The sequence below is a fragment of the Nanorana parkeri genome, unplaced genomic scaffold, assembly GCF_000935625.1.
Source record: "Nanorana parkeri isolate BGI_ZX_2015 unplaced genomic scaffold, ASM93562v1 scaffold94, whole genome shotgun sequence".
In the NCBI taxonomy this organism is placed as follows: domain Eukaryota; kingdom Metazoa; phylum Chordata; class Amphibia; order Anura; family Dicroglossidae; genus Nanorana; species Nanorana parkeri.
This window is the reverse complement of record NW_017306362.1, coordinates 695,871-721,748: the sequence shown is the minus strand read 5'-3', so window position 1 is coordinate 721,748 and position 25,878 is coordinate 695,871. Positions and strand designations below refer to the sequence as shown.

The following is a 25,878-nucleotide window of genomic DNA, read 5'->3' as shown; positions in this document are numbered from 1 at the left end:
GGCCACACGAGAGCTTTTTGGATCTTTGGCAGTGGATGGCTTAAACTAAAGTAAATTAGGTAAACTTTCTACCTTTAGTACATTATCAGTGCTTGCTGGCTAGACAGCATCAGAGATTGCTTTCATTTGTTGCCTGGAATAGCTCTGCAATTAGTCACATTAAAAGATTTAAACAGTTCCCTGCTTTAAAACCACATCTGCTTTTCCATAAGACATGTATCCTTCTTGAAGAATTACCTTGTAATGGGGAAGTTATGTGGCCAATTTAGTGCTTAGTGGAGATCTAGTAAAAGACACACTGCTTATAGGCAAGCAATCATTGAGGACACCATGGAAGGCTATAGAAGCTGAGCGGTGTTTCTCGTCTTTTTTAGTTTGTTGTTTTGTGTTTGCCCTCAGGAAAATTGAAGTGTTTTTGAGCAAATAAAGGATGGCATCTTTCGTACCAGATCTTCTGGTTCATAAACTTTTACGACGGCTTTTTCTGAATGTTTACAAACTTGAATATCTGGTGAGACGGATGGGTTGTGTCAATAAAAGTAACGCTGTACTCAGGTTTGTTTTGCTACTTTGGCAGAGCTTGGTCTTAAAACACCAGGGGGGCAATGCATGAAAAGACCACTGAAAAAGTGGAAGAGTTAGGACAGCAGCAGATGTTGTAGATAAGTTGGGATTTATGAGACTTGGAGAAAAGGTAGAACTGTTACCTGATAACAGATGCTGAACAGTACAGCAAGGTATGGCCAAAAGAATCCTCGTTTGGGGGGTGTTACCAGGTGCAATGCCACTTGACAGAGATCGCAGCATGCCACTAATGATCTTTTTAGCTGTCTATCAGGGTGGCATTCTGGTAACCAGTGTTAGGGGCATGGTTCCCTGACGCCTAAAAAAAAATATTTCAAGGATTCCCCTGGGTCAAAAAATTGAGAGTCCATCCTTTAAAAAAAAACAACAAATGGGGACAGTCATATGATTGGTTGCTTAAATATATCTAGCATGTAAAGAGCACTGTGACTGACCCAGAGCATAGTCTGTATCTAGTGTTGTATTTAGCTCAGTTACTGGTTGGAATTTCTCAGATGGGCAGCATCACATCAATTTTCTATGTAAAATGATGTAGCCATACAGTTGTTAGTTGACTATGCCAACTGAACCTCCCCTGGGTGACTATTTGGCATCCCTGCTGCATGAAGAACACTTGAAAAATGTGCTTTAATTTAATGCAAGCTGCTCCACCACTTATGTCACAAATTGCATTCTGTGATTATGATGATGAAAATTAGGGGAGTGGGGAATGGTTTGAACCCTATGTTTTTCTTGTTTGGGTCTTTATTGCAGAGCTGCCTAGCAGCACAGTTGTGGGGGAGGATCATTAGGCTTCAGCCCCTCTTGAAAACTATATGCCGCTCCCTGTATCCTTCACATACCATTTTTGTATTGGTTCTTCCATGATGAGGACCTATTAAAGCCACAATGTTTACTCTGGTCAGCCGATAGCCTCAGAAAAACCCCGTGTTGGGGAGGTTTTGCCTTGCTTTTGATCAACAACACTGTGATGAAAAGTGAGGAGAAACATTCTTTCTATAGTGTTTTTTTTTTTCAATTGTTCATTGCCAAATGACAGGGATCGCCTTTTAGGATCTAGGTATTGTTTTTCAGTGTCTTCAATGGGACCAAAAGGGGCAGTGGGGCGCTAGACCACATACTCTTTAGTTGACTAGGACCAATATTTGGGCCTGTTGGCTCAGTTCTTAACTAAAAGAGGGGGCCCACCAGAGGAAGGAGGTACTCAGAATGAGAAATCCACATGAATGAAGACTGCCAGACAATAATCTCAAGATTCCAAAAAACCTTTATTGGCATCACAAGAAGAAGATATGTACAGTCTATGCACTTTGGGGGTCCGAAATCCCCCTTCAACAGGGCTTAGGCAACAGACAGGATACTGATGGACTTGCAGCCCCTGCACATAATCCTATGTGCAGTAGAAATCCTTGGTGTGATAAGGTCTTTGCAGCAGTTCAGTGTTTGTACGGGACACTGAACTGCTCGTTATGGTCAATTCAGACCAAGGTTCCTACTTAACTAATCTACTGTCAAATGTTTGTTGGCCAGGGCTTGTCTGGGCAGGTCACATAGACATACAACTGGCCATAATCTCCCAGATAATGAAACTGCAAACTTATGTCTGCCGCAACCTCAATATATGATTTCAGTCCAAGCTGTAAATTAAACTGGTTTATGTTGAAACATTTTAATTGCCGCTTTGTAATCCACTTAGCAGGATGTACAAAGAGGCCCTGCCTGTACAGCATGTAGCATTCAGTATTCTGACACCTGCTGCTTGCTTCAAGTCCGGAGACTTGTCCATGTTGAATATATCTTTGACCTGCGCCACTGCCCTCCGGGAATATTTTTGGATCGGTAGTCGGAGGTTTTGAACAGCTGTGCGGAAGCGAGTCCTTTCTTTTATCATCATGAGACTTTGTATTATAATTGCAGTCATCATCCCAGGCCAATAACTGCCATCCCATATTGCTGGCGTATATACGAAAGAAAAAAAAAACACCGGCTATGGCGGCTGTCAGGCTTCGACAAGTTAGGAGCCGCAGAATCGTTGAATACAATTTTCCTATCTTCCTTGCCATTGTGTAGCTCTGGGAAGCCGCATGCCTAGCTGGCAGCTTAAGAATGGCTGCTATTTTCCCCGCTGAATAGAATTAATGATTTCTATGACTCACAGAACATGTTCCTGTTTTGAGATAAACATGAAAACAATGCAAGATGATTGCACATTATTCATTCCGGTCCTCAGTTGGGGATTGCTTGCAACTCGGGGGCAGGTCAGCTGCTACTGTGCTGGATATGTTCCCCTCCTACCCATTTTTTTTTTTAAGTAAATCCCTCAGATGTGGATTGGATCAGAAATCGAAACGGAATGTGCATGGAGTTGGCATAATTGGATGCTTTTTGATATCAATGCTTTAGGTGGAATGTCTGTTCTGTGTGCAATATTAAAGAGTGATACAATTATATAGGCTGACATTGCTGACTTCTGAAGGTAGTTGCTAAGCTGTTGATGATGTTGATGTAGTGTCTTTAAAGCCTAAGCTCACTTTCTCACAGCACCCCCCTCCTCCCTCCGCTGGTCCTCCACTTACAAGTCTGAAGTCCCAGCCATCTGGTGTAGCAGACCAGACACTGGACTTCCTAGCCCCAAAGTACAGAACACACATAATGCTCCCACACAGCAAGCGCTCATTGGTCAGCATGGTCACAAGACCACGTTGACCAATGAGAAGCGCTTCTGAGACAGAGACCAGGTCACCGGAAGTCAGAAATGCTTCTCATTGGCCAGTGAATTCAATTAATACAGACAGCAAATTCAAATGAATACAGAACCCTGTAATTCAGATAAATGGGGGCTGGGGTGTGTGACCATGCTTCATCTTACACCCTAAAGTTGGGATGTGGAATCATTTTTTAACTGGAAACAAAAAAAATCAGGTCTATTAATCTGCCAGAATGGGCTGTGCTGTGTAAAATCTCAAAACTGGATTACAACAGACAGAAATACAAATCCATTTTGCAGGTGCAACATTTCTTTGGTATGAATTTTGTCTGTGTATTTAGCTGTTGCTTGGAGTTCATCTTTAATTTAAACTGTATCAAAAGACAAAACTTTTTTAAGTTAAGATAGAGTAGGGAATGGTTAAAACCCAATGGGGACACATTGACAACGGTCTAAAATGGCATTTCTCTAACTTCTTCTTTTTTTCACAGGACAGAAATGGGGAATCTTTCCAATGGGATACAGATGGCAAAACAAAATCTAACAAGGATTTTACACTTTCCCTGTTTTGGCTTTTTACATATACTGTTAAGAATCTTCTGTGTTGCACAACACATTTTATGTAAGCTGAACTAAACAGATGCCAAACAGGTGTTCCTTGTGGCAATAGGAATTTCGGATATTGCCTGGCTTGAGATGGAGAAATGGTTGCTAAAATATGAAGAATGTGAAAAATGCCATTGCTATGCGGGTGTTTAGTAAACAGCAGAGGGAGTGTTAGAGCTTCAGTAAGAGTGATTAACATTATTTCTGGATGTGTGTACATTACATGTACACGTATGCGATATGGTGCCAAGAGAGCAGCCGCTTCTGGAACAAAGTACATTAGATTTTTTTGGAATGCAATTCTGTTTCATATAATTTTCCAGCATTGGCAAAGTGCTAGGATGTGAGTGCGTTGTTTACAATTGGGGCCGCTAACACCAACACACTGTGTTCCATGGAGACTGTGGTCACTTCTCTGACACAGATTCATTCCACTTTGAACATTATGTCCACGTCTCTGCACGACCTTCAGCACAGGACGGACAACTTGGAGAGGCTGGTGGCTGTAGGTCCGACGGCGGTCCTGGCGATTGCCCCGGCGGTAGTTCCGCCGGTCGTTCCAGCGGGGGTTCCGGCGGTAGCAGCACCTAACGCTCCCATTACTTCTGCGGTGGCTTCCACTTCAGCTGTCATGATGGGGCCCCTCAATCCTGGCATAGGCATCATCCCTCCCCACATCACACCGGCTCTGCCGGGAGGGGAGGTGAGTCACAGGACCCGCCCCCTCACTGTGAAGCCCGTCGGCAGTGCGGGGCCCCGATGTTCGAACACCGGGACCCTGCACTGCCCCATATTGCAGGACCGGACCGCACTGAGACTGTGCGGCCCGGTACCATTTGATCAGCGGACCGGGGGTTAGTGACCACTGTTGTAGAGGGTCCGCAGTATCTCCAGAACATTGGAGGTTGTTTTGGGAAAATTGCAGCCAGCTTTGAGTACCATCTGTGGAGTAGTTTTTGTGCAGATTCCCAATGGGCTAAACATCTGAAAACCTTAAAGGGACCAATGCAGTGCAGAGCACCGTTGCTGGATAGGTTGGGTGGATTTAAGCTCTGGACCCCATGTTTCCATCGCTTGTATTTTAACTGCTGGATTGAGGTCCATTGCTATCCCTTTTCATGTGGGTCTGTCTTCATAAAAGGTGATAAGTTTCTAGATAAGGAGAATATCCTTCACCTGCATAGAGGATAGAAGATGTCAGATGGAAAGGTATTTGTAGAAGTCTTTGCAACAGATCCCGTAGGTTGAGCAGAGGTCAGCAAACCATTTAAGCGTGACACCTGAGAACAGATCACCAACAGTTTGCCGTTTCTCATGAATTAAGATCCAAGTCTGTAGACCTATGGAGGTCCGAGGTATCTGTTGGTATTATGTCTGTGAGATTCAAACCCTCAATGCAGCAGTAAATGTTTCTAGGTAGCATTTCAGGAGATGGTCACCTGGTTGGAGTTTTGGTCTATAAACCTGATTTATGTGCAAAGGCTACAAACCTGGCATTTGAGGGAATGGGGCATAACGTGGCCATAGGAGGAGGGGTGTTCAAGGCTGCCACATGTGGTATTTCAGAAATACAAATTTGCGGACTGTTCACAAGGCTGCTGGTATGTTGGTTGCTGAATGTTTTTGCTGAAAAGCCATACTAGGAAGATGGCCAGAATAGTATCCAGCACATTGAGTGTTGGATTAATATATATTTTTTTTTTTGACCAGCATATCCCATAATAAGTTGCAGCGTTGTCTTGCCTGGTGTGGTGTGCAGAAGTTGGCATAGAGGATTTGCCTCCTTCTGGGCCTGTAAGGCGGATATGGGGTGAAGTGGCTGACGCTCTCTGCCATAGCAAATAAATTGGTCACCGTGAAGGTTCTTTGGCATTTTAGGTACAGCATGATCATGTGATCTTTCATCCTCGCTCATCCAAGACAAGGTAGGTCCTTGTCTACCTTTGAAAAGTCTTAAATATTTGGCTGGGAGTACATGCTGGGACTTCAGTTTCTCGACAGCTGGTGGGTCCATTGCGCCAACGCCTTGTCTAGCCTGTCGCTTGACATATCTCATGTCGCCGTGATGTGTAAACTACCATCTGCAGTGCAATGATCCTGTAGCACCCAAACAGCAAATACAGAAAATATGTGACAAAACCATGTCTTGCCTGATTAATGATGGCTTCAACCGCAGAAGATTATTCTCCATACTGAACCCCTGGAGGGCAGAATTTCGCAATAGACAGTTGTGCATAAGCTGCCGGTTTCTCAGGCATGACTAGCGAGGTTGGAGTAGCGATGATGTCACCTGGTGCGAGATCAGCCAGAGGTGTCCTCTGCTGTGCAAAAGAAATCACTTTACAAGGCTGACGTATAGAAAAAAAGCCGGTTTTTCACTTTCCTGCCTCTGACATTCTCTAGAATACTCGTCACCATTTTATATCGTACAGTAATTTTATCAGGAGGGCATGAAAGGAAAGAAAGGAGACGGGTGTTGCATGATCCAACATTCAGGCTAAGTTTAAACCCAAGACGAAAAATTTAATTAACTGTAGATTACCAGTCCTTGGCTGCATTAGTCTTGTCTTCTTTTGTTTTCACCGGGTGATCCTGCCAGTGAGACTCTTTCTGTCTTAGAGTGGCAACATTCACTGTATTATATTGTATTGTTGGGGAGCAGCATTGCCACCCTAGAATAGGAAATGTATTTAGGACTATAGAACCACACTTTTGGGCTAGTTCCCACCAGAGATGTGAGTCTGCACAGCTGCAATGCGTTGCATGTTGCTTCGATTTAACCACGATGCAAGTTTGTTTTTTGTGTGCTTAAAATTGGATTTTAGGTGCGTTCTAGTGTGTTTGCATGGGTTTTTGTGTTTTGAGGGCTCAATCGCACCATAAAGAATGCGTTCCAGAGCGTTCCGGTCCAGCGCAATCTGCAAAAAGTAGTGCATGCAGCATTTTTTGCAGATCACACTGGACTGGAACGTGGGCACTAATGTGCAATGCATTCGGGTGTCGGCAATCACACTGCGGGCGTGGTGCGTGCCTGCGGTGCCATTGACTTCAATGCACCGCCACACCCCCTCCCGCCCCAAAACAAAGTCGGCCGGGTTGCGTTCTAGTGCATTCCAGAGGCTGAACGCTCTGGAACGCACTCTTTATGGTGTGACTGGGCCCTGATGCAGCTAAAATACGGCAAGCGGTATTTTTTTCTGACTGCTTTTGGAACTGACTGCACTGGTATGAACAGAGCACCAGAAATCCCATAAGGAAGCATTGTGATGCATTTTGGATGCAGATGCCAAACTGAACGGATGGCATCTGGTGTGAACTAACCCTAAGGCCTCGTTCACACCAGATGCAGTGTGTTCTGGGTGGATTCTGGCCAGAACGCAGTGCATTGCGGCCGGCTCACTATGTTGTGGGGCAGGTGGAGGCGTGACGTTCCATTGAAGTGAGTGGCACCGTAGCCACGCCATCCGGCCGCATGGGAATGCAAGGCACATTATGCCTGCGGTCCGGTCCGAACAAAATGCTGCAAACACTATTTTGATCGGACCGCAGGCATATTGTGCCTTGCAGTCCTGTGCAACCAGTCGCATTGAGGCCAGAGTGTGTGGGTACGGTGCCCTTCACTTCAATGGACCACCACGCCCCCTCCTGCCCCACAACATGAGCTGGCCGCAATGCAGTGCGTTCTGGCCAGAATCGGCCCGGAATGCACTGTATCTGGTATGCACAAGGCCTTGGTCTCCTGTTCAGTAGAATATAGGGGAGAGGTTTCTATTGCCCAAAGAGAGAGCTGATAACACTGTAGCATAGGCAAGGTGGGCATGAAGATATCAGCTCACTGGATGTTTTTGCAGGATCAACAGGCATTTCTTTTCACTTATTCAACAGATGCAACAAAAAGCTTTTGATCTTATATTTAACTAACCAAAACTGAGCAAATAAGAGAAGTTTATTGTTACGGCCTGCATACACTTTAAACGTCATACGTTAATCAGGATAAATGTCCAATTTGTTAAATTGCAGCTATTATTCACCACATTGGGGTCTGCTCATAAATAAAGATGCACAGCTATTCATCCATGGAAACTGCAACTACCTTCCTTCTGTGCACGTTAACCAGCTGTTGTGAGAATAGGGCACAATGGAATGTTCTTAGTGTAACTTCTCTTCTGGTCGAATGTTCTTAAAGGAGAACTATGGGGTTAGGGCTTTTCCCCATAGCTCTCCTTAGGGTAATGGGAGGACACAGCTTGCGGTATACTGAGACGCTGAAGCGGATCCCGAAAATTATGTCTGGATCCGCCCAGCTGCGTGAGTGACAGCTGTATCTGCCTATCTAGAGGCAGAGCCAGCTGTACCCGCCCACTCCCCCGTCCATTCCGCCAGTAAGCGCTGGCAGATCTGAGCAGGGAGAGGGGAATCCAGCCCCTCCCCTGTCACGGCAGAGAGCCGTGACAGGGTTGAGAGGTGAGCGAAAGCCGGTATGTGTTCCCTCACCTCCCGATATACTGAGCCGACGTGTGACAGTCTCATTGTCACAGGTCGGCTCGAACTATGAGGTGAGTGAAAAGCACTCACCTCATAGTTCTCCTTTTAAGAGTCTAATTAACATAAATCAACTGGAGCTTGCACTTGCAGATTAAATGAGCACTAGTAGCTGGAGTGCCAAAAGTTGCCACAGACTGGTGCTGATTGCCTTTAGCTGATGGACACAATGTTGCAAAACAGAAAAGGTCAATGCAGTGATGATCCGTGCAGACTCCTGACACTGCATAGATTGTCAGAGCACTGAGTGTATTTATTGTTTCTGTTTTGCAACATTGTTTCTATCAGCCAAAGGCAATCAGCACCGGTCTATGGCAGGGGTAGGGACCTTAGCACCCCAGCTGTTGTGAAACATCTCCCATGATGCATTGCAAGACACTGACGGCTAAATGCATGACTCCCAGAGGCAGCAGCATGCTGGGTTTTGTTGTTTTACCACAGCTGGAGTGCTGAGGTTGCTTATCCCTAGTCTATAGGATTATTATTTACAGCATTTATGTGGCTAATGTAGCTACTTGTAACACAGTAGTATCTCTGTTATACTAGTTATAATTTCATCTGCAAGTGAGAGCCAGCACCTGCTGATTTGTTATATTATTCAAGGGTATCTATGGTCAAAAACGAAAAAATAAATATGAATTTCTATATTAAATTTCCATGGGTTTGATCCCACTCCTAATCCTATCCATCTAGGAGTTTGTAAACTTCTTGATGTACTTCAGCAGATATGCCCATAGGATGTACTTCCCCCAGTGCACTGACGCGATGTCACTCAGCCCTGTGAATATGCAATTCCGTGAGCCGCAACTCTGAACCTGCCTTCTGAGCTACAACGCAACATTTGAACAATGTAACATCATCATTGATTGCTGGAAGCAATGCATGCTGGAAAATGTAGTCTTGAGAAATCCAGATTGCATCACATCATGCATCAGGGAAAGAGATGCAAAGCACACTGGGAATCCAGGAAGTTGTTGGAAGTGATGGGCAGACGGAAGGCAGCGCTCACTACATAAAAGGGAATTGTACTAGTTAAGCTTTGCTTGCATTATCGAAAACAACTCTACTATGTATTCCTATTAAAATGTTGATGTTACAACAGTATAGTGTATGGTGGGACTTTAAAAATCATTTGAGAAAATTCGACCAGAAGAGAAATTAGCACATTCGATTTCTGGCCCATTCTCACAATAGCTGGTTATCTCGCACAGATGTATATGCTCAAGTCTATATATGATTTTGATTTATAATAGACCCCAATGTGTTAACAATGCTCACCTTTTTTCAATCACGTTTTGAAAGTTCAGATTTCACCTTTTTGTGTTTTGTTTTCTGAGACCCCAATCTCAGCAGGCGCAAATTTACCCGTTATCTAGCCCAAAGTGTATAGTAAATATAGTTAAAGGAATAGCCTTGTTTGCGTCATGTTTATTCTACAAATACAACATAAACACGACCCTTCGATCTCATGCGTATGTCAGCATGTCCTTCAAGAAAACCGATTATAGGTCAGATGTCATGTGATATCACAGAACTGGCTCAGGAGCTAAACTGTCATTGTGCCAAAGGTCATCCCCTAACAAGTCTGACCTGTCTTGTGTCACATGGACATCCGAATATCAGGATGGGGAAGGTTGAGTTAATGAGCCATTTAATCCTGGACTTAAATCTCAGAAGGGAAAATGACTGACTGACTGGTTTATCTGGGTATTATCACTACAACACACCTGTCGTAATCCCATTGATCTACTTGTATTTATTTGTAGGAGGTTTCTTTTAGGGATCTGTAACTATCAGTATTGGTCTGTGTTTAAGTAATGATTGGAAATGTGATGCTAGTGAGTTGGAGCATAGTTTCTGCTCTTCCTTGCCAGCCCTCTTCTGCCTAAACAAATAAGCTGTAAATGAAACTTAAACAAAGATTTCACAAGAAATAAGATTAAAAAACATTCTCACCTGAGTCCGGGATTCCAGGAGGCGCCGGTGACGTCATCACACCTTATTGCTGCCTCCTGACCATTGGAAATCCCACGAGAATACCCTCCTGCCATGACCATTGGCGATCCCACGAGAATACCCTCCTGCCATGACCATTGGCGATCCCACGAGAATACCCTCCTACTCTACTGCCTGAATAAATCATTATGGGTCCTGGCGTTACTGGGCCCCCTGCTTTACCCACCACACTTTCACACGTCGTCCACCGTGCTAACCTCAGAGGGACTGGCGGAGCGGCTAGGAGATAAGGCGGTGTTATTATTTTCCTGGGAACTGGCTTTCTGACGCATTACTCCTCTATATAAATCACACCAGAGAATCTATCTGCTCCGGAACATTAATAAGTGAGAGATGATAGCCGAGGACTATAAAACAAAGCGCGCAGTCTCTAAATAACCCAAAATGTATAATTGAAGATGTTAATATATCCTGAAGGGCGACGTGGGGATGGGAGTTATAAAATGTACGTTTTCAAATATTTTAGGCTGGCATGTGATGAAGTTGAAGAGGAATATTTCAATCCAAACACCGGGTGGGGAGAAGTGTTCTGCAGGCACCTGCGGAGATTATAATTTCCCAGTATACATGTATATTTGGAGGTTATTTTTTCTTTCAATTCGATCAAGAAATTTGGCATTCAGTTGCCAAAATGTGTGAATCCTGGGTTAAAATTGTGTGACTCTTGTGTTTTAAAACATTTAGACCCCATTCATTCTTGAGCGTGAGCTTTTAAGGCCATTTTGAAAAATTTTGGCTATTCCTTCAACTATATTTACTATACACTTTGGGCGAGATACCTGGTAAATGTGTGCCTGCTGGGGGGGGGGTCGCAGGAACGAAACCCCAAAAAGGTGAAATCTGAACGTACAAAACGTGATTGAAAAAAAGGTGAGGCTAGTTAACACATCGGGGTCAATGTTCCCAACCTGGGAAAACATCACGCCCAATTACTTCCTAGGCCCTCTACCGATTTAGGGGCGCAATTTTGCCCCTAAAAAAGCTTGCATGGTGGAACACAAGCATAAACCGGCGTTATTGAATATAACGGGAACCTTCATGTTGTGCGTTGATGGTATTCGACAAACGTGTGACAAATTGCCCGGGTATGAATGGGAGCTTATAAATAGACCTCTTGATGTTGGAAACCCCACCCCCCCCCCCACCCCCCAACCAGAAAAAAGGGACACAACTGCCTGTAGCAGAGTCCCCATTTAATTACCATGCACAGATGTAGACGTGGGCTCCTTTAACAGCGGCAAGTGGGACAGTCCCTTTGTTTTCGAGCCCCCCCCCCCCCCCCCCCCCCCAAAAAAAACCCATTCTCATTGGCTATTCTGGCCACTGTTATCTTATTTTCAGCGCTGCCACCTGTTGAACACCTTTAGCAAAGGACGCATTTATCGTTTCAAGTCATTTCCCCCTTCCTGCTAATATGAACCAGGCAGAGCGTGGAAGATACAGACCAGATGCCGATTTCCAGCATTTAATAGATCACACTGCGTCAACATCTGGGAAAATAAGTTTCATTCCGTGCATTTTTACAGCGGCTTTTAGATGTTTGTGCTGGCAGCAGAACATTCCTCTCCACCGAGCCTGCACATTCTTCCAGCCTTCACCTCCAGCCGTGATTGTAGCTGTGCTCGAGCAACCTGCGGCTTTTAACAATGATGGGTCATAGGATGGAGCCAGAGCAAAGGTGGTGGAGCGAGGAGCAGCAGGGGCCACAAAGCAGCACACACTGTGTCCAGGGAGGGTCAGTGCACCTGCAATGGCGGCATTCACTCTAATAACAGAATAGAGATGTTCTAACTCTGTTATCCTTGTGAGGCTGGTTTGCATAGATCTCAACATAACAAATAAATGATTTTAATAAACTGTAATTTTGTTAGCAACAAGGAGACTGAAAAAAACAATATTGATTAAAATTTTTATATATAGCCATGCACCTGAAGAGTTACTAAATGATTGTGTGTGTGTGTGTGTGTGCATACACACTTTATTGCCAAAAGTATTGGGACGCCTGCCTTTACACACATATGAACTTTAATGGCATCCCAGTCTTTTGAGTTGGCCCACCCTTTGCAGCTATAACAGCTTCAACTCTTCTGGGAAGGCGTCCACAAGGTTTAGGAGTGTGTCTATGGAAATGTTGGACCATTCTTCCAGAAGCGCATTTGTGAAGTCAGGTACTGATGTCGGACGAGAAGGCCGGGCTCGGGGTCTCCGCTCTAATTCATCCCAAAGCTGTTCTATCAGGTTGAGGTCAGGACTCTGAGCAGGCCAGTCAAGTTCCTCCACCCAAACTCACACATTCATGTCTTTATGGACCTTGCTTTGTGCACTGGTGTGCAGTCATGTTGGAACAGGAAGGGGCCATCCCCAAACTGTTCCTACATAGTTGGGAGCATGAAATTGTCCAAAATGTCTTGGTATGCTGATTTCTTAAGAGTTCCCTTCACTGGAACTAAGGGGCCAAGCCCAACCCCTGAAAAACAACCCCACACCATAATCCCCCCCTCCACCAAACATTACACTTGGCACAATGCAGTCAGGCAAGTACCATTCTCCTGGCGACCGCCAAACCCAGATACGTCCATCGGATTGCCAGACACAGAAGCGTGATTCATCACTCCAGAGAACACGGCTCCACTTCTCTCCAATGGCGGCGTGCTTTACACCACTGCATCCGACGCTTTGCATTGCACTTGGTGATGTAAGGCTCGGATACAGCTGCTCGGCCATGGAAACCCATTCCATGAAGCGTTCTACGCATTCTGTTGTGCCAATTGTGTGTGCTCGCTCTGGTTCTCTTAACAAATGCAGGGTTCACATTTAAACAGGGGGCCCATTTTCTATAGTGCATCTCTGGTCAAGAACTAAAAATAGATGGGTATTTCTATATTGAACTTCCGTAAGTTCTTTTCCACTCCTATTTTGATTTCTTTTCTTCATTGGTAACGGGCCAAGCTGTCCAGCAAAAGGTGACAGTTACATGAAGCCCTAGTCTGGGCTGCAAACTGGTCAGAGCAGCTTTCAAGCAGTCAGCAGGGACATTGACTGCAGAGGATTGGATGTAGTCACAGGGTGACCACTGTCCTTCGGCTTTAGGAACAGGTGGTTAACTTTTTAGAAAGAGCAGAACTGGCTGGATCAACATGTATTTATAAACATTTTTACTCAAGCCAGTATGAAAAACCTTTGTTCAACTATATTTATCAAGCTACTTCCACAACTTTAGTATTTGGGTTTACATACACGTTAAAAGTACCATGTACAGCAAAGCAATATGCAAGCATTGCCCATTGTGACCAATCTGTAATTCTTCTGTTGCAGGTTAGAGTAAGGCTGGCTATATACTTATTTTACACTAAGCGGCATAGATGGGGGTATCCCCCCCGAGGTGCAATTGTATTATGACAGCAGCGAGGGTGCCACTGTCATAACCCTTGAACATTGGCTGCAAATGATTGGCTTCAGACACTGTTCGGCCGAGCATTTTCCAACCAGCTCCTTTTAAACAAAACAAAGTCACTGAAAAAAAAACAATTTTCTTGAAGGGAGGGGTGCCGGTGGGGCCAAACTTGGTCAAATTTTAAGCCGTCAGGACTCAGGCCAAAATTGAGCAGTATATGACGTTACTTCAAGGGACTGTCCGTCTTTTAAAACCAATAACCTTTTGTCTCCCTGTTTTAGGACCGATGTACATAATAATATACTATTCCATTGCCAAAAGTGTTTGTTCTGCTAAACTTTTCGTCCACTCTTTAGAGTGTGCCATTGGTTAATTTTAAATGCTTATATAACAGAAAAGTAACGGTGGAAAGATACCCCGGGCTGCAAAAAAGACAAATCTGCATTTGCATAATTGAGTAAATCCAATATTCCCAATTTGCTGAAAAAGACAACTTCCCCCGACTTGTCAGCTTTGCAGATGGATGTGCTGATTTCTGGCCACTTGTGATATAGCGGGTCCCTGGCTGGGTCTCTGCGTTATTCCCAATTCCTGGCACCTATGAGCGAGGCTCATTCACACCTTTGTGTCGGCATGTAACACTTTGCATTCCTTATTGAAGGCTGTACAGCTTCTGGAGGTTAAGAACGCTTTAGAAATGCGACAAAATGCTACCATGGAAACTAGTTTTCGTCTTTTATGATTTCAAACAACTAGAAAAATTACATCTGTTATTTGATTGGTTGCTAGGAGTCCTCCATTTTCTCTTTTTTTTTTCTGCCAGCCAAGGGAAGCGGAGGAAAAGGACTTTCTTCCGGAGTAGCTGATTACATTTTTGTCTATGTGCAAGGTAAAATATGCGTGCCCATTTAACAAAAAAAAAAAATCAACCTTCTTCATTACAATCCCTAAAGGGCGAATTAATATCATTGATTCCTTTTCATCCCATGTGACAATGATAGAGGAATTTGATTGGCTTTGGGCAGTTCTTCCTTGGGACACTTTGATAAATGAAGTTGCATTGAGACATAGGTGCAACAAATCAAATTCCGTCTTCCAAATCTGATTTTATATGGGTAACGGCTCCACTTTAAAGGGAAGCTGTAGGCAAGAACCTAAACTGTTACATACATATAGATGAACTCATTTTACTCACTAAAAAATGTGTAATTCTTTTTAGTCGGTGTTCAGATTCATCTGCCCCCTTCCAGACCACATAGCCAGATCCATGACCTGAATTTTGACTTCAGTGAAAGCAACATAAATTGGTCAAGCAGTTAACCCCTAGCATGTGATTGGCTAGTGGAGGAGCAGCTGCACACTGATATGGGCATTACTCTTCTCTCTCCTCTAACCTGTAATATCAGTTAATTGCAATGAATAGGGCCTGATTGGCCTTTCTGTCCTATCTCTGTTTTAGTCCTGCTGCTGTACTGATGTTTACAGCCAGCTAATATAAAGGCTGACTGCATGTTTTTTTTACTATCTGTTTAGTTAGCCAATAAATTGTATCACTCTTTAAACCCTAACTGTAGGATAAATGTCACCACCCCCTTCCCCAGAACTCACTATCTGATTGCTGCTTTTAAGAAAAAAAAAAATCACAACCTAAATGCCCTTTTTTTTGCCTGCCGTAAGTCAGTCATGTAGTCTTCACCTCCTTGTGTTTACTGCTTGCTTGGGTCCTTCTTTGAGTGTGCAGCATCTGCATGACGTGGACACTTCCTATTAGATGTCCATTGGTCAGGGTCCTCTCAGGATCCAGAAGAGGACCGATGTCAGTGAAGGGGACCAGTGGTGAGGACACCATCACATTTCTGGGTTTGTGTCTCCACCACCCAGAAACTGCAGCGGTGAGGGACCCAGAGGGGGAACTTAGGCCAGTATATCCATCTTCACAAGGTAAGGGGAACAAAAGCCTAGCAAGATGAGTTAGAGGTGGGTGCGAAATATTTTTTTTTAAAAGCAATTGGGCTTTAATTCAAACTTCTATAAAGGCTAATTGAGATGCCATTTAAAAATACATTTGAGGGCTTTATTCAATGCATAACAGGATTAATTATGAATATTTTAGAAGTTTCATAATACATCCTGTATGCACGTTTTTATTCCCAGGTAAAACTATAAAATATGTGTGTATTGTGTAGTTTTAAATAATTTTGGTTTTAAATGAACTTACTCAAACAAACTAGTCTTGTTTTTAGCCTTGACAGCCAGTGTCCTAGTAAAAATGCAGAAAATGGACTTGAGTCACATAGCTTACACACCAAGGTATAAGGATGCTTATTTTTAAAAGTGAGTCCTTTTCAGTTAAGGTCCAATGAGATTTGGTAATTAGCCTGTGGCTAAATTTAAAGATGCTTACCCTTGTGTTAAAGACATCTTGAGGTCTACTGTTATGTTTGGGCTTTTTGTGTCCTCCAGAGTCCAGACTGTACAAATGGAGCTTGTGAATTGCCCTCAGTAGGGGTGAAGGTTATTCTATATTGGTCAACAAATGCAGCTCAGCGGAGTCCCTCTTAGTGGCTCTTGACCTTTCTGCCCATTGATAACTTGGCTGAAATCCCTGGAGGCTTCATAAGAGCAGAAACCCTTTGATTGGGAGCAGGTGGCTGTGCCTGTAGCGAATGACTTGCTGATGTGAGCTGAAAAGGTAAAGAAAGGGGTATATAAATGGTCATGGTTAAAGCAAATTACTCATTTTGTCAGGCTTGTCTAAAGTACAAAGGGCACAATGATGCACCTGGTCATAGTGGAAGACAGGTGCATGAGGACCGATAAAAGAGAAGATGGCGCTGAGCTGTGTGCAGCGGGTTGTAATGCACAGCAACCAATTAACCAGCTAGGATGCGATTTTTGCCAATTTTTTCCATGTGTATAGAAGGGTCTTGGAGCTGTAAGCAAGTATAGAAACGTTTGCCTCGGGGACACTGGTGACAAAAGGGGACATTAGGTGCTCGGCCCTGTAGCATGCTGAGTGTGCCTCAGTACTAGCTGCATGACATTTTCATTTATCTCTTTAAAGACAATGGGCTGGTTAACTGTTATCGGTGTGACAAATATTTGGTGCATGGGAACCTTCTCTTTTTGGATACACCAAAAAAGTACTTCCGTTTTGAGGGGTTTGAAATGAAAGATGCAAAACGAAGATTGCACAAAGTCTCACAAGCTGCGCCAAATAAACAATGGTTCAGAAAATTAGTATGTCAATTTTTGGCGCAATAGAGGTGATAAGAAGAACACAGTTACACATTCTACTATGTCCCAAAATAAACTATAGGCTCTGCAATATAATTACTTGACCTGCAGGGCAGCAAAATAAGATGTCTTGTGCAACGGTTCCCATTTGTCAACAACCGCCAATCCTTTGTTTATCTGGTCCATTGTGTAGTTTGTTTTTTTTGTAAATATTCTCATTCTTTAAGCCTCTCTAAGCATTTAAAACCAAAAAACAAACTCCCCTTGCAGTGGGTCTGCCCTGTATTGCAAAGGTGAAGGGATTGGTTAGTTCTTGGGTACGTTATGTAAATTACTTTTACTTACCTGATCCATAAGACGGGCGCCTGCAGCTAATTCCCACGTATGCAAATACAGGAGTATGGGCATACTGTGAAAAATATGCCAGTGTTTGTGCTCCCCCGGAGCCCCAGCTGTTGCGTATTTGTGTCCATAGGATTGTATGACGCAGTACATTGTAAGCGAATGTGCACATGTGAACGCAAGCATCGGCATGCATATGGGCGTACGTTTCCGAACTGTAAATTTGCACGTGTAGCCGCTATCACTTTCTGTAAGGCGGCTACTAGAAATTTTTGTGATTTTTTTGCCAGGGCTATAGACAGTCTGGCTGGATTATAGTTGGCATTTATCTGGTTAATTCCAGATGTCTGGCATTGGTTGTACTTACCTGGGTGGAGTGACTCTACTGTAATGTAGGACAGCCTAAGAGGGTCACTGTTAGTGTATGTAAAGTTCACCAGCCAATCACTGGGTTTCTCTCAACCAGTGTTGCAGGCTGGGATAGGGTACATATACTGGAGGGAATTGCCATGTACTCGGTTTGTGACTAGCCATGGATTAGCCCGGTTTGGGGAGCTGTCCAGCCACCCCCCAGGCTGGGCTTGAAACTTGAGGCCCAGAGAAACACTTCCCACACTCCAGCATCTGCCCACCCCCAAGTATGGAGGAGCCCTTAGCTGTTGTCAGAGGAGGAGAACCAGGGAAGCTCATGGCTGCTGGAGGTGCCTGGAACATAGTGGACCTCAGTAGCAAGTCTGATGTCTATCCTGCTGAGGATCTGTGGTTATCCCTGCTCATCTGCTACTCAAATTCCTTTTCAATATGCTCCAAATGGATCTACACTGAGATACTAAAAAGAGTCTGGTGTCTGTTTGTACCACCTTGGATGTCGAGGGTCCCTAACCTCTCTCCTCAGTGTTAAGAAGTTAACAAAAGTTATTCAGCATTATACTTCTGGAGTGTATATCCGCTTTGTGGGCGCTGGAATAGGGCGGTTAATGCTAATGGGGCAGCCGAAGACCAAAACCTGATGACCCGGGTTATTCTGGTGGCTCCTTCGGGGGTGAGCGCTACACACGCTTACAGCTTTTTGTGTCCATACAATCCTATAGAAACAAATACAGAACAGCTAGAGGTCCAGGGCAGTGCAAATGCTGGCATATTTTCCACTGTATGACCATACACCTGTATTTCCGTACATTGGAATGAGCCCTAGGAGCATCAGTGAGGATATTATGGGGCAGGGGGATGAGTCTTTTGGGACAGGCAGGACACCATATTGCCATGAGAATAATAAGGCAATATGAGAAAAATAAGTACTTGGCGCTTTCCTGCTGGCAATGGAGTGGGGAGAAACTACGAGAAACTACGGGTCGGGCTTTTAATAGTTTATGTAGATATTCCTTGACCTCTGTCTTTTCTCTATCAGCTGAGTGATTTATGAGCAGTGGTTGCGGGGAGGGCCATTTCCTAATGTTATTGATTAAAACCGGAGCTATTAATATTTGACCATGACTCTGCATGCTCTGTGTCGGCATATGACAGAGAGACTTATTGACATTCAGAATTTATGATTTTTATTACAGTTGTGTAACGATTTACAATAGAAAGCATGTTTTAGCCTGGAGCATGTAGGCCCCGGGCTTTATTCAGCACAGGACTTGAAAGAAATGTTGAAAGTTTTCCCTTGTAGCAGCCAATCGGATATCTCTTCTTGTTTTTATGAAGGAAGATCCTGAGGGCTTGTATTGCCCCTGGCACCAATCAGATGATTGTTGTTTTCACATGTACAGTAGAAAGTTATATCTGGACTCCGGTTGCTTTGGGCAACATAGACAATTGTCTTTCGGCCTATTGTGTTAGAAGAGGACAGGCCAGTGTTTGCCAGCCCCAGCAAATTTGGACACACCACCTTTTTGGAATTCCCTTTTTTCAAATCAGTACCCCACATTTTTAATTGGAAGCAAATTATTTCCTTTTTGCATTCCATTAAATGGAAATGTCTATCGCTTTTCAATATCCTTCTCTTTTTAAACTTTTAGCAGATAAAGTTTCTCTAATATTTGATGCCTGTATAATTTTCCAGTGTGGGAACATTAACATCAAACCCATCTCCTCTTTCCTCTCGTGCAGGAAGTCTTCAGCTTGGCACTGTGTGGGCTGTATAAATCATACAGATAAGCCAGTGACAAAATAACTTAATCAAGTTGGCAAGGAAACATTTATAAAGATTCATCTTGACCTGAGGATGCTTGCAGAGCGATCATTAAGAAATGTGATAGTGGCAAAAAGATGCTGATGGAGGGATGTGTGATGCCGTGGTCTCTGAACTGCAAGCGGACAATGGAATGCCAGATATAGATGGGGAATCTCACTGCATCGCTAGGAACTTTATTAACTTGGAACCTAATTAGGTGCTTTGTATTTTTGCCCAATACTTAAACCCATTGTGGGTAATAGTGTGGACTTTTGCGTAAAATATCAGCTTCCCATCCTTCCTGGCCAATGCCACATACAGCAAAGTACCATTGTGCTCTAGAAAACTTGTTACCAAATCCTGGCCTAATTGAGCCTAGCACAGGGTTTGTCATCTCCAGTGCACCATAGCTTTCAGTAGAATCGGGTACCAGCCTCCAGCTGAGGATAAAGGAGGCAGGGTCTATGGCAAGCTTGGCTTGTATAGAACAATGGGCATTCTGCTTTGGACCCTCCAGCAGGTGCCCAATTCTTTTACCTCCCCAATATTGAAGACAAAGATACTGTGCTGTAGTTAGTCTTTGGCTAAAGGGCGTCAGTGGGGGAAGGGGGGGGGGGTGTTCAGCCATTGCTTTCCTCCTTCTGTAAAATGGCTATCTCTGTTGATGTCAAGTGCAATCAAATCCAGTTTCTTGTCACTTGGTAAATGGTTGGTTTGGTTTAGTACACATGAGCATTGTGAAGAGGAGGTTCCACTGCTTTCATTGCGCAGCCCCATGTGACAGTTGCCTGTTACCTGGAGAGTGGCAGTTGTCTTATCCCCTGATTTTGGCTATGCGGATTGTTCTCAATGTCTTTTACAGCATCAGTTCGACTCTGTGGTACCCAATCTTCCCACAGCTTGACCTCCTATAGCTCCCATAGTAACAGAAACGATGCATACATACTGCTGTATATATGAAGCTTGTCCTGACCAGTTTGTAAATTGCCGTTGCCTTCCTAAAATGCTGGTTGCCTGGCTATCATGCTGTTTCAATGGCTTTAATTCTTTCTGAGGAACAGGCCTGGAGCAAGTATGCAGATCAGGTGTTCTGATTTCCCTCCATTGACACTTAGGATCGAAGTGAAATCTGCCATGGCAGCCCTCCTAGTTCTCTCCCTACCGTTCAGCAGAGATGCTAGTCATATGCCTTGATATACAAATTACCACTATGGGGAGCATTCACAGATTTATCAATATCAAAATATGGAACTCTGCCCTCGCTTCGGCAGGACATATACTAAAATTGTAACGATACAGAGAAAATTAGCATGGCCCATAAATAAAAAAAAATATGGAACTCAAGCAGGAAAAAAAAATACTTTTGGGTAAATGTTACAACAGTAGTTAAAAAAGCTCTTCACAATTCCCCATTAAAGTTACCTGTTATAATCTTTCTTCCAAACCTCTCCAGAAGCCCAAGGCACTGTTATGCAGGTAAATGACCTCTTCCTGGAAGTCTAGGCTTGGCTCTGCTCCTACCTGGTCTGGAGGACAGCTCCCAATAGGGAGGCTGGGGGGGGGTGAGGTGGGCTAGAAACATAGCCACTATTTGCATTTCAGAGTCTCCCAGAGCACTTCAGAAGTCCACTTCAGGTGCCTTCAATGCTTTCACCAACCCAGAATGCATAAACCTTTCAGCAATTCTGACTTCAGTTCGATTTTACTGACTTTGTTCTTGATTTAAGAAGTATTGAAGGCAATGGATAAGCAGATCAGCCAAACAGTGGGCATTTTATAAGGATATCTGCAATGCCAGCTTACCTAGTCCACGCTTTCCTATGATGGCCATTCGGTGTGGCATGTATTAATGATCATGATAGGTTTAGTGTGTCTGCAGTAATGTGACCGTTGTCCTATTTTTAGTACTGCTCATTAGAGGATAGTTGTTTACTTAACCGTAAAGTAGATGGTATTAAAGTTTAAACCATACTTTTTTTCTTCTTTGTAGTTGACACAGTGATTTAATTGCGGCATACTAGGTTTCTATGCCAGATTGGTCTACCGTTGCTTTGGGTATTTGTTAAACCTTAATGCAGGTGATTGTGTTACATTGCATCACGGTAATAAATTGGGCTTACATACCAGGCTATTATCCTAATAGAATTTATTTCAGCAGTACAAACTTGCTCACAATAGGAATATTTCACCCAGTGCTCATTAGAGACTCGCTTGAGCTTTCCGCATTTAGACGATTGCCGCAAAGCCCGGACTCTGCTGGGTTTGTGAATTGTGTTCAAAGGTTGATTGAGCCAGCCAAGGAAAAGAGAAAATATTAGAATAATGGGGTGGTAAAGCAAATTAGGCTCTGTAGCTGCTGAGAAGAGTCCTCTGTAGAGCCAGACACTGCAGGTCTTTTGAAGCAGATTTTACAAGCATTGCTTCATTTGGTCCGTTTTAAAGGGTCAGTTCATATTGACATATAGATGTCGATTTAAGTCGCCCACTGAGGACTGTCGGACTCGAAGGTCTCCTGGAGTGTGTGTCTGTGTCGCCAACAAATAAGTAAAAGAAGCTAGGGGGAGATTCAATCTGCCAGTCTTTACACAAAGTGAAAATATTTTTTTGGGTAGAATCATCTTTTTACATGGCCCCAGCAGGCTCCACCCATTACAGGCTGCTCGTAAAAATACAGGAGGGCCGGATAGAGGACCATTCACCCTGCACAAGCAGAGAGAGCTGCAGTAACCAGTCTTAATTAGATGAAGCTCCTGCACAGAGGCAAAGTTGCACACTGGATTACTGCACAAATCTGTTAGAAGTACACGATTCACGTACATGACTAAGTAACGTAAATAGTTAAACAATATGTGCTTATCCCGGAGTTCAGCTCATCCCAGAGTTCAGTTCATCTTAAAATATGGCTACTTACATGCTAGTGGCCTGCACATTGACTCTCTCCTTTTTTCTTCTAAAATATCCTTGAAATGCAGAACTCTGTTATGCAAATAACAGAGTTTGTCTGAGATGTCTTTGTATGGCCCCTCTCACCCCCTAAGCCTCCCTATTGGGAGCTTTCCAGAAGGGAGCAGAGCCAATCCTAGACGTCCAGGTGGTCATCATTTGCATAACAATGCCTTTGGTCTTGGGACTTTGGGGGCAGTCTAGAGGACAGTTTAATGCAACAGGTACATTTAAAGGGGAACTGTGAAATGTTTTGGGAAGAGTGCTTTTTAAATTACTGTTGTAACTAAATGATTTTTACCTGCTTGAGTTCCATATCCCCCCAGTGGTTACTTGTATATCAAGGAATAGTTTACCTATAGGGAGAGAAATATGGGGGTTGCCACTGCAGACTTCTCTCTGAAAATGCTAGATGCCGGCCTGTATTTGTCTTCAGTCCTAGAAGTCACTGGCCTGGAGCAAAGGTTATAACTTTTTTGCTCTGCATGCTTGTTCCAGGTTTTTTCCTCCGAACGAATTGAAGCCAGTGGGATGACATGACAGCCAGGCAACTAGCAATAGTTGACTTCATTTTCTTTCCGTACTGGATTCCTTTAGCCATTGAAATAAGCTCATTTAGCCTCTCAGACAGTCTACAGTTTTCACAGTCCTGACTCGTAGACTTTTTCTGAGAAAGAGGCAATGAAGCATGGATTGGTTGTTTTACTAGCATTGCAAATTGGCTAAGGGGCCAACATTGCATGGCTGTCTTTGGGCATCAAAGCCTGTAATGGGGTTTAGTACCCTTTTAGGGAACGTGACACCTATTAGTTGCCACGTAACAAGCTTGTCATTTTGGGGACCTAAAGGATAGGATCTAAAGAATTGAATGGGTGGAGTTTAAGCAGGAGAGTTTGGCCTGTGGAGAAGGGTTCCCTGTTAAAATGTGCTAGTAGTTGGGACTGCGCCATACCCTGTGAGCACCCTCTTGGAAGAAGGTGTCCTTCCTATGGGAGAAAGAGCTAGATGAGGAAGTCGGGATGGAGGATTACTCTACAAGAGGGAATAACTGACCACAGGGGTTACCCTTTAAATAGGAAATATCACTTTATTGGTTGAGCCTTACTATGCCACTATGTTGAAGAAAACCAACATCAAAAATGGATCTACTTCACGTCTATCCTCCTCCCTAAGCTCTACTCCAATTTATGCTCAACCGAACCTGTGGATACTCGGAAGGGTAAAAGAAGTGCTCAGCACAGAATTGCGACGAGTGATGGGCTCTGTGTGTGCTACATGAGTCGGTCTGGTGTCCTCCCTTTATCCTAGGAAAAAGGTAAATGTGGGTGCTGGATCGTCACCCATGGGCTTTGTCTGGGTGTATTGGGACTCCGAGTTCCTGTAGTTGTTAATTGAGGAAACAGGAAAGGCAACTGGGTGCTCCTTGTATAGGCTTATAGCCACTGTTTGGCCTCCAGGTTGCCTAGAGGGTGACCACCAGCCTTTACCCCGTGGGGAGCAAGCCTTCTGCTTGGCTTCAAGCCTGCCTGTAAACAACTGATAGTTATTAACTGTGGGCTGTGGCTTTGGAGACCCAGAAAATTATATAGCTCTGGTTAGTGGTAGCTTTACCGAAGTTCATGTGATTGGCCAGGTTTGAAGCAATTGTCGATCATCAGCAAGGGAACAAGTGTGTAGTTTTTCCACATTCCCTGTCTAGGCCACTTGTGCCTAACCTTTGGCCCCTTGGTAGTTGTGTGGTCCTTGGACACCAGCAGTCTGTAATTGGTACAGGAGCAATGATTTGTGAGGGGGAATGGTACAGGAGCAATGATTTGTGAGGGGGAAATGGCAATCACCTCAACGAGCCTCAGGTGACCTGTTGCCATTTTCACTGTCTTCTGCAGCATATCTCTAGTCTTTAACCTAAGCTGTAGCATGTCCAGTCTCTGGCCACCATTTCTTCAAATATTTCTACAGTATCTGATGGTCTTCTTTAGCACTGCATGCACTTATCACATGATGCCTTTTCATTTGTGTCGTAAGGGCCGTAAATTGAGGGCCACCGTATCTCATAGGATGACAAATGCAGGTCTTGGCCATTTTCTCGCTGCCCAGACCTAAGTGTTACTTTGTCAGAAAGTTACAGTTGTGTTTTCAGTAATCTTTTGCATGTTGCTTTTTTATCATCCTTCCCCCCTAGAGTCTTCCGTCTGCATTGTGTACCCAAGCACCGCAGGTTAAATTTATCTGCAGCCTGAACACGGTTTGATCATACATGCATGCATTCTGTTGCTTATCATAGATCAGACTGTTTCAATAGCTGGCGGCTGATTTGAGATTTAGCTTTGTCAGACGTTTTATTTAAATTCTATAGAACCTATGCACAGTACAATTATGTGCCTCTGGGGCTTTCCTGCAGATTGGAGGTTGCTTAGCGCAGGGTATTGTCTGTACGCGCTGTGCCGGACGGCTAAGCAGAAAAAAAAAGAAAAGATGCTTCCAAAACTGTCATTGCTCACAGAGGTGATAGTAAACAAGGCACGTAGACACAGTTTTCATATTCTTAGGGGTGTTGATATATACAATATTGCAGTTAGTCTGTTCTGTTATTGTGCAATGTAGTTTTGCTTATTGCTGCATTTAAATTCCATTATATACATATTGCTGCAGTTCACACCATCTCCAGTCCATTCTGGCACAGTTATTGACTGGAACACACTGGATCGCATAGTGGAAGCACCCCAAACCTCCCCCCTCCCACATTCTTGGGCGGGAGGTGTGATGGTGCCTTTCAAGTCAATTGTACTGTTGGCACTGTGCGATTGCACTGGACCAGAATGCAGGCATTGCTGTGCCACACTTTCTGGTCGGCGATGGCACTGTGGGCGGGGCTGCGGTGCCATTGACTTGAATGCTACGCCCACTCCCGCCCCAGAACACAGGGAGGCTTACAGTATGCGACCCAGTGTGTTCCAGGAGTTAACCGTGCTGGAAAGCACTCGAATTGGTGTGAACGGGCTTACACTCTTAAAGGAGAACTATGGGGAAAAGCCTTAACACACAAACTAGCGTCCTCCCGTCACCCTAAGCTCAGTATACTGTGAGTATACTGAGACGCCACAGTATACCGCGAGCTACTGCTCGCGGTATACTGAGCCGCTGAAGCGGATCCCGACAATTATGTCTGGATCTGCCCAGATGTGTGAGTGACAGCTGGCTTTGCCTATCTAGAGGCAGAGCCAGTTGTACCCACCCCCTCCCCCATCCAGTCAGCGCTGGCGAAACGGAGCGGGGAATCCAGCCCCTCCCCTGTCACGGCAGAGAGCTGTGACAGGATCGAGAGGTGAG

General features: G+C 44.2%; 1 protein-coding gene across 2 annotated transcripts in view; it reads left to right on the top strand.

Moving 5' to 3' along the window:
• Positions 1-25,878, top strand: part of KAZN (kazrin, periplakin interacting protein) — a 383,508-nt gene that overhangs the window by 226,516 nt on the left and 131,114 nt on the right. Inside the window, exon 5 of one of the 2 annotated variants that reach the window (XM_018552658.1) lies at positions 4,394-4,475. The exons of the other annotated variant lie outside the window; for it this stretch is intronic. Coding sequence (XP_018408160.1) covers positions 4,394-4,475 — 82 coding nt within the window. The remainder of the gene's footprint in view (positions 1-4,393; positions 4,476-25,878) is intronic. 2 annotated transcript variants of the gene reach the window in all.